General features: G+C 45.4%; 1 protein-coding gene across 2 annotated transcripts in view; it reads left to right on the plus strand.

Moving 5' to 3' along the window:
• The first annotated feature begins 2,986 nt into the window (after positions 1–2,986).
• PDHA1 (pyruvate dehydrogenase E1 subunit alpha 1) overlaps positions 2,987–9,371 on the plus strand; it is a 19,507-nt gene continuing 13,122 nt past the window's right edge. The window contains exon 1 of one of the 2 annotated variants that reach the window (XM_007106926.3): positions 2,987–3,176. In XM_007106926.3, the coding sequence (XP_007106988.1) occupies positions 3,120–3,176 (57 nt within the window). In that variant the 5' untranslated portion in view covers positions 2,987–3,119. The remainder of the gene's footprint in view (positions 3,177–9,371) is intronic. The other variant, XM_028482409.2, reaches the window with a different exon arrangement.

A 9,371-nucleotide genomic window follows, 5' to 3' on the forward strand; every position in this document is an offset into this window, starting at 1 on the left:
AGTGGAGAGAGTTAGGATGTATATTTTTTAAGGGGAAAATAGTCATGAGTTTATACTGTTATTTCCAATTCAAAATCAGTACCACTAAGCTTCTTTTACTTTCATTTTATATTTGTGTCTCTTTTGTTTCACGTTGAAAATCTTGGTTCCTAATGACATCAACATAATTATATATTCATTTTATCTGTGGTGTGTGTGTGTGGTCTCCAATAACAATGACACTGATAACTGAAAACAATTTAAGCCTTTTTTGGGCAGTTCTTTTTTCCTGGCTTTATTACTGTGTTGTTCAGGTCATTCCCTGTGGGGTTAGGTCAACAACTTCGTATATGGTTACATTCATTCGTTGCATTTTGTCTCCGTTTGTATTCCATTTTGTGTTATGGCTATGGAAAGCATTTCTGTGGCTCCAAAGGCAGAAGAGCCCCTAGCCATAATCCTTCCAAAAGGGAATTCCCTGGTGGTCCAGTGGTTAGGACTCTGTGCTTTCACTGCTGAGGGCCTGGGTTCAATCCCTGTTCAGGGAACTAAGATTCCACAAGCCACGCAGCACGGCCAAAAATAAATAAATAAATAAGAAGAATCCTTCCAACAGCATGCAGCCTAGCACATCAAAAACACTCAAATATTCATTGACTTTTATGACCTGTATATATGATTTTTCTACGTCATCCACTGGGGGGATGGCTCCCACCAAGAAAGCCCAAGGCATGGTAAGGACCATGGTTTGCTCTAAAGTTCAGCTTGATTGAGAATTTTTAGGGTGCTTTGTAAAGGAAAGGTCAAAAGGCATATTTCAAGATCCCTAATCTAAATCCTCCAGCTTCACCCAGAGAAGCTGGTCATAGACTGGCCAGGCCAGAGTGCTGGAGAGAGAAGAGACCCTCATCTGCAGTTCTACCCAAGCTCTGAAACCCTCCTCTCTTCTTTTCTTTCTTTCTTTCTTTTTTTTTTTTTTACATTATTATAGAGACTGTCAAAGTTTATTTTCCTTTAAGAAATGAAATGGATCTTTTTTTATTGAGGTATAATTGACATACTATATTAGTTTCAGGTGTACAACATACATTCAATATTTGTAGATATTGTGAAATTATCACAATAAGTCTAGTGAACATCCATGACTATACATAATTACACATTTTTTCTCGTGATAACTTTTTAAGAGATCTGTTCTCTTAGCAACTTTCAAATATGCTGTATATTACATCCCCATGACATTTATTTTATAGTGAGGAAAAAATTAATCAATAGTCAACCTAAGAAAGAAATGGAAAATTTCATTTGAGCCAACCTGAGGATTATAACCTGGGAGACAGCCTCTCAGAGAGCTCAGAACTGTTCTGAAGAGGTAAGGGGGCAGGGAGGCCAGTATGTCTGTGATTTTAGAGAAGGGGTACATGCAATCAAACACACATCTTGGTAGAATGTTACTGCTGTTCATGAGGGAAGAGATATCTTAGTTAATGGTTTTAGTGCTTTTCCAAGTATGGGAAGATGCAAGAAACTGGGTTCATAAAATTTTCTCCTGAAAATATCTAACTACCTGAGGGCCAGTTCTGCCAGTTTTCCCAGAGCACAAAATGCCTCATCCTGTTCTTCACCCTGAATTCCTTTTAGGGTATATTTTAGGTCAGTGACTGCAGCGGCTCACAACTTGATTCTTGTAGAACTGGATGGTGGGCAACATTATTTTACAAACCCTTCCCTTTCGGTCTTAATTTAGACCAAGGTTTGGGAGGCATTTCATGACCAATTTGGCCCACAACACTAGGAATGCTCATTCCCAGGTAAGGCCAGGATTTCATTGATAGGACTCTCCATGTGCTATTAGTGGATTAGGCCCTGTTGACAGTAGCCCAAAGCCTCTGGACCACCTGTCTTACTGGTCTGTTATGGTCCAGGAAATGGTTCCCTCTTGTTGCTTCTTCCCATAGCTAGAGTTAACGCTATTACCATCCTTGATCTTAAGAGAAGTATATATCAATATTTGGTGAATCATTTCAAGTCACCTAGTCATTGTTATTTTTATCACAGGCTCAGTCACACATCTGGTAATGCTAGAAACAATCATTTTGTAAAATAGGCAGGATATAAACAATATAGCTAGTGACATTAATAAGGTCTTAAGTAAGTATTTAAGCTCAGAACTTCCATTAGGTGTGGCCCCGTATCTCCCCAGGTCATGTGACCTGGTCTGTTCTGTACCCGTCGCTCTCTTTAAGGGAATTGATATATTGGCAATGTACATAAAATTCACCAAAGATGTATGCACATCCAAGGTGAGTGGTGGGTCATCATGGTCCCTTAGAGGATTGAGAAAGGAATGTTATCTTCAAAGGGGTTACATGGCTGGCGCTAGAAAAAGAAAAATGGATCTGTATGGTTGAGCAGGTATTTCTGCCGTTAGGGAGTTCAGGTTAATGCATAAATGCAGATGCACAATGCACACGAGAGGGGAAGCAGGAAGCCCAAACGGGCAGAGAAAAAACAATTTGTTTACATTTTTCTTGTCTTGCCTTAAAATGTGAATTTTATTTCATCAAATCCTAGCTCACAGTAGATAGGGAAGACTTACAACTGTCACATGATCTCTAAGAGACAAGTCAGCAGCAGAACCATTTATAGAAACCAGGTGTTCTGTCTTTTGGCCTTCACCATCTTGTGTATTGAGCAAAGGCTGCAAAGTTGCAGCACCGGCAGGGCTGGACGCTCAGCAGGATTGGCCTTGCACGATCGTGCGTGGCTCAGCTGCGGTGCAAAATCCAAGATGGTCCTTTCCCCGCGGGGCCTGGAGGTGGGGCCTCACGTTCCCACGCAGGCACCCTCAGGTATCCGGCACCTCACCTGCCGGCTGCTTGGTGACGGAAAGATTCCCTCAGCCTCGCCCTCTGGCTCTGACACCCAATGGGCGGCTGCGGGCCTCTCAGGTGGGCGGGGCACGCCCTGGGAGCCGTTCTGGTTGGCCCGCGGCCCGGCGAGGCGCATGACGTCTCCGTCGCGTCGTGCTGGCGTGAAGCGGTAGCGTCCGCCCCGGGAGCCTCAAGGAGACTTGGAGGCACCTGGGCCGCGCTGCTTGGGTCGTTGGGAGTCGCCGCTGCCGCCACTGCCCGCACTCCATGAGGAAGATGCTCGCCGCCGTCTCCCGCGTGTTGTCGGGCGTCGCCCAGAAGCCGGTGAGGTGGCGTGAGCGACCCGGGGTGGGGCGCGAGTGGGCCCGAGGCCGGAGGACGCCAGAGGGCAGGGCGAGCGGGCTGAGTGGGCCGGGCGGGCCGGGCCTCGTGGAGCCGCGGGCCTTTGTCCTGCCTCCGCGTCGTGCGCTCCGCTCCTGGCCGCGAGGGGAGCGGTGGCTCGGCCCTCGGGCGCCGACTGAGGGAGGGGGAGCTTTGCAAGGTCCGCGTGGAGGTCAGGCGCGGCTCCTGGTGCCGGCCTGGTCGGTGCGCTCCGGAAGGGCCCGTTGGTTTACCTCAGACAGGAAAGGGGGCCTTGGGCTTCCTCGAGTCTCCAGTTGACCGCCTCTTCCCAGCCCACTCATTTTAAATCTTCCTCTTGACCGGGAATCCGGAGACAGAGTGGCTCCATTCAGACTTCAGTTTCACCAGTTACTAGCCCTGTGACCTTGAGTAAGAGGTTTTTGTTTTTTCTTAAAGACCCCCGTGCTCAGTTTCCTCATCTCTAAAATGGAGATGAGAGTACTTACCCCGTGGGGTGGTGGTTTTTTTTTTTTTTAATGAGGATGAGAGACAGTGAGGCTTAAACGAGTGACAAATATGTAAACCTTTCCCGGTAGCGCCTGGTACATAGTAGGTGCTACCTGTGTTAAACGTTGTTATTATCATTTAGGATCTCTGTTGCCTTATTGATTCTCTGTATGGAAGATCTGTCCATTGATGTGAGTGGGGTGTTAAAGTCTCCTCCTAGTACTGTATTCCGGTCAGTTTCTCCCTTTAGGTCTGTTAGTGTTTGTTTTATGTATTTGGGTGCTCCTCTATTAGGTTCATATATGTTGACGGGTGTAAAATCCTCCTCTTGTATTGATCCTTTTATCATTATATAGTGTTCTTTATGCTATTTGTTTTAAAATCTATTTTGTCTGATATGAGTATTGCAACCCCCGCTTTCTTGTCATTTCCGTTTGCATTTCCTCACTTTCAATCTTTGTGTGTCGTTTGCCCTAAAGTGGGTCTCCTGTAGGCAGCAGATTTGAGGCTCTTGGTTTTTTTAAAATCCAGTCTGCCACTCTGTGTCTTTTGATTGGAGCATTCAGTCCACTGATATTTAAGGTAATTATTGATACGTATGAATTTATTGCCATTTTAAACCTTGTTTTCCAGTTTATTCTATGTTTCTTCTTTGTTCCTTTCTTTTTGTGGTTTGAGGGTTTCCTTTTATTTTATGCTTGTGTTTTCTTGCTGGTTTTTGTGGATCTATTGTATGTTTTTGACTGGCAGTTGCCCTGTTTCTCAAGTATGTGAACCCCTTCCTGTATCTGCTTTAGACTGGTAGTCATACAGGCTCAAATGCATTCTAAAAATACGAATCTACATTTTGTCACTCTCCTTCCCCACATCTTAGGATTTTGATGTCCTTTTGATTACATCTTCATGTTTATCCTTTTGCTGCTCCTTGTGTTTATCATCACAAACCTTTCACAAATAGGTTTTTTTGTTTTTGTTTTGATCTGTATAGTGGCTAATTTAAGTGATTTACTTTCCAATTGTGATTTCCTCCTTCCTATATCTTCTTTTCTATATAGAGAAGACCTTGGAGTATTTCTTTTAGGGTAGGTTTAGTCTTGCTGAATTCTTTTAGTTTTTGCGTGTCTGAGAAATTCTTTATTTCTTCTCCTATTCTAAATGATCATCTTGCTGGGTAGTGTATTCTACGTTGCAGAGTTTTCCCTTTCAAGACTTGAATATATTTTGCCACTCCCTTCTGGCCTGCAGCATTTCTGTAGAGAAATCAGCCAATGGCCTTATGGGGATTCCCTTGTAACTACACTTTGTTTTTCACTTGCTGCCTTTAAAATCCTCTCTTTAACTTTTGCCGTTTTATTATAACATGTCTTGGTGTAGGTCTGTTTGGTTCATCTTGTTGGGACCCTCTGTGCTTCCTGTATCTAGATATCTGCTTCCTTCTTTAGGCTTGGGAAGTTTTCAGTCATAATTTCTTCAGGTACATTTTCAGTCCCCTTTTCTCTTTCTTCTCCTTCTGGAATCCCTATTATGCGTAGATTGGCACACTTTATATTATCCCATAGGTCTCTTATATTGCTTTCATTTTTTTTTTCACTTGCCTTTCTGTCTGCTGTTTTGATTGGGTAATTTCCACTCTTCTACTTTCGAGGTCACTTATTCTTTCTTCTGCATTATTCATTCTGCTGTTCATTGCCTTTAGCTCAGCTTTCGTCTCAGCAAATGAAGTTTCTAATTTTTCTTGGCTCCTCTTTCTAGTTTCTAGTTTCTTTTTACAGTAATCTGCATTTCTGTCGATAGCCTTTCTTAAGTCCTTCAGTATTTTCATTATCTCCTTTTTGAACTCGGTATCTACTAGACTGAAAACGTCTGTTTCATTGTTTGTTCCTTCAGGGGAATTCTCTTGGTCTTTTAACTGAGAGTCGTTCCTCTGCTTCTTCATTTTGCTTATATTTTTCTTACTCTCTGAATTTAGGAGAAACAGTTATCTACTGTAGTCTTGGAGGGCTATTTATATGCAGGTGCCTCCCTGCGTAGTTTGTGTGGGTTTAATATTTTTTGGGGCATGAGGGCTGTTTTTGGTTTGGATTTTTGCCGGCTCTTTGCTCTTTTTTAAAAAAAATAAATTTATTTATTTTATTTTTTGGCTGTGTTGGGTCTTTGTTGCTGCGCGCGGGGCTTTCTCTAGTTGTGGTGAGCAGGCTTCTCATTGCTGTGGCTTCTCTCGTTGTGGGGCACGGGCTCTAGGTCTGCGGTTCTCATTGCGGTGGCTTCTCTGGTTGTGGAGCACGGGCTCTAGGCGCGCGGGCTTCAGTAGTTGCAGCGCATGGGCTCAGTAGTTGTGGCTCGCGGGCTCTAGAGCACAGGCTCAGTAGTTGTGGTGCACGGTCTTAGTTGCTCCGTGGCATGTGGGATCCTCCCGGACCAGGGATCGAACCCGTGTCCCCTGCATTGGCAGGCGGATTTTCAACCACTGCACCACCAGGGAGGCCCCGTCTCTTTCCTCTGCGTGTGCTGCTCATTATCCCCTTGATAGGGGATGTGCAGGTGCGTGGCCCGCGTGTGCTCCCGGGGAGGGTGGGGGCAGTGGTTGGTGCCCAGTCACGGGACCCTTGGCAGCTGCAGTGGTCTGCATCCGCCTCTGGAGTCCGAGATGGCAGTGGCGGCTCGAGTCCGCCCCCCCCGGAGCTCGTGTAGGTGGTGCCCTGCTGCCCGAGTGCACGCACGGAGAAAGAAGCTCCTGTGGCGGTCCCACCCCTCTCTTCGTGCACCCCCCAACAGTGGCCCCTTGCCTTTCAGGCAGGCCCAAGCTTCTTCCCGTATTCCCTCAGTTATGGTGCACCACACTCCAGCCCCCTCAGGCTGTCTCCGCGTAGCCAACTCCAGTGCTCTCCCTGGGTCTGACCTCCGAAGCCCAAACCTCAGCACCCAGCCCTTGCCCAGCCCAGTGGAGGAGCGTCTCAAGCTGGGGAGTGCAAGGTCACGGTACCGACCGTCTGTGTAGGTCTCTCTCCGCTTTGCTTTCCGCAAACCAGTTGCTGCACTCTCCTCCGAGGTTCTGAAGCGCCACCTCTGTCCTGGGTGATATCTCCACTAGTGAGGGGACTTCTCAGGGTGTGGAAACGTTTTCTTTTTCACAGCTCCCTCCCAGGAGCGCAGGTCCCGTCCTGATTGCCTTCTCTCTTTTTTGTTCTTTTTTCTTTTGTCCTACCCAGTTATGTGGAGATTTTTCTTGCCCTTTTGGGTGTCTAAGGTCTTCTGCCAGAGCTCAGTAGGTGTTCTGTGAGAACCGTTTCACACGTAGATGTATTTTTGTTGTGTTGATATTTGTGGGAGAAGGTGAGCTCCATGTCCTACTCCTCCACCATCTTGATCTGAATCTCCCTCACACTTCTTTTTTTTTTAAGTTTTATTTTTATTTATTTATTTATTTTATTTACTATTTTTGGCTGCGTTGGGTCTTCGTTGCTGCGCGCGGGCATTCTCCAGTTGCAGCGAGCGGGGGCTACTCTTCGTTGTGGTGCGCGGGCTTCTCACTGCGGTGGCTTCTTTTGGTGTGGAGCATGGGCTCTAGGCGTGCGGGCTTCAGTAGCTGTGGCACACGGGCTTAGTAGTTGTGGCTCGTGGGCTCTAGAGCACAGGCTCAGTAGTTGTGGCGCATGGGCTTAGTTTCTCGCGGCATGTGGGATCTTCCCGGACCAGGGCTTGAACCCGTGTCCCCTGCACTGGCAGGCAGATTCCTAACCACTGCGCCACCAGGGAAGCCCCGAAGCTCAGGTTCTTGATGTCTCATCGCAGAAAGAATTCAGTGAGAGACAAAGTGATAGGTAAGAAGTGGATTTATTTAAAGAGAAACACACTCCACAGAGCGTGGGCCATCTCAGAAGGTGAGAAAGGCCCCCCTCACACTTCTGATATGACTTTTAGCTTAGCTTTCGCTTCATGTGGCTCCTTTCACCCATTATATCGGTGAATCTTACTGTTTTTGAGATTCATAGTAATGAAATGGGAGAAAGTATCTAAGTAGCTTTCTGACAGTCAAAATCTTCGACCTTAACCGTCTTGCTTTTTATTATGTAGAACTGTCATTCTTTGTTGTTGGGAATTTAGGATGGAGAAAGAGAATTTTTCCTTTTCTTGGTTACTGTTGCTTGACTGGTTTGGTCGTTAGTTTTCAGTCTCCAAAATGCAGTTTCTGTAGTTGTATCTGGAAATTTATTTTGCAAGACAAGATATATATTTCTAGCCCCACAAAACAATTCAACTGTCAAAAATAGCATGCATTTCATGATTGCCAAACATAACCTTTTGTTTGTCACCTCATACTTCTCAACTTTACTTCTTCCCAAATTTCTCAATTTTCTTCACTTATTCTTAGATGTATTGGACTTTCTTAATCTCTAACTTAACTGAAGCATTTGTCTCTAGCATTTCAACTTTTTTTCTCCAGCAATGTCATGGTTTTTGGCTTTATTGGATAATGGTATATTGATGGGTGAGGAGATCACTAGATAATAGCTTTCTGCCTATTGGCTTGTACACTTAGCAGATCAACCTTACCCCTTCTCACCAAGATCAAGTCCATTGCTACAAGTTGGATGGTAAGGTAACACACTGTATGAACATATCAAAAGTACTCTTTGTGGGATCTGAAGAATGTTCAAGTCTGCATGAGAAGAAGTCATATTGGTTTACGTATTTGTGACGTGGCAGAATGTGGCTAAAGTAGTACTGTCCTCCTAACTGATTAAATGTTTGTGGTCTAACCTGGACCTTAGCCATCACATAGAGTACTGTTGCTGTGAGCAGAGTGAAAAGGAAACATTTCTGGCAGCTTTTTACACCCCCCCCGACCCCCAAGCAGTGACAGCCACCTGAACATCAAGAAGGGAGCTCTGGGGATTTCCTTGGCGGTTCAGTGGTTAAGACTCTGCGCTTCCAATGCAGGGGGCGCAGGTTTGATCCCTGGTCGGGGAACTAAGATCCCACATGCTGTGTGGCACGGCCAAAAAAAAAAGAAGGGAGCATTGGGACTCTTCGGCGGCCGTGCGGGTTTGAGGAGGCAGCTTGTGGGGGTGCGGTGCTTAAGGTGAGGTGACACAGACCTTGGAGCCAGATTTGCTGGGTTTGTACCCCAGCCCCAACAGTTAAGTGCTCTATGGCTTTGGGCAACTCAGGTAGCATGAATCTCATCCGCACAGAGAGAAAGCTTCACTGAAAACTCATTGCAGGTCCCACCCCCTCAACTCATATGGCAACAGTGCAGTCAGAGGCCTGCCCTTCTAAGCCTCAGACCCATGTAGCAGTAGGAATTGAGGTTAAAACACAGATGCCACTAATCTGCACACCAAATGGCATGAGTCAATGACACCAGCTCTGAGATCTGTTTTGAGCCCAAGCAGTGGTCCAAGTTGCACATAGGTCACCTTGCTTGATCTAACAACAGATCAACCTCAGAAAGAGGCATTTTTGTCAGAATTTCACCCACTGAAAAAACAGCTGGCTACTCTGGTTTTTTCCCAGTAATATATGAAAAGCATTTATTTTATTTTTTTAAATTTTTGAATTTTATTTTATTTATTTTTTTATACAGCAGGTTCTTATTAGTCATCAGTTTTATACACATCAGTGTATACATGTCAATCCCAATCGCCCAATTCATCACACCACCATCCC

Source organism: Physeter macrocephalus, chromosome 21 (assembly GCF_002837175.3).
Source record: "Physeter macrocephalus isolate SW-GA chromosome 21, ASM283717v5, whole genome shotgun sequence".
NCBI lineage: Eukaryota > Metazoa > Chordata > Mammalia > Artiodactyla > Physeteridae > Physeter > Physeter macrocephalus.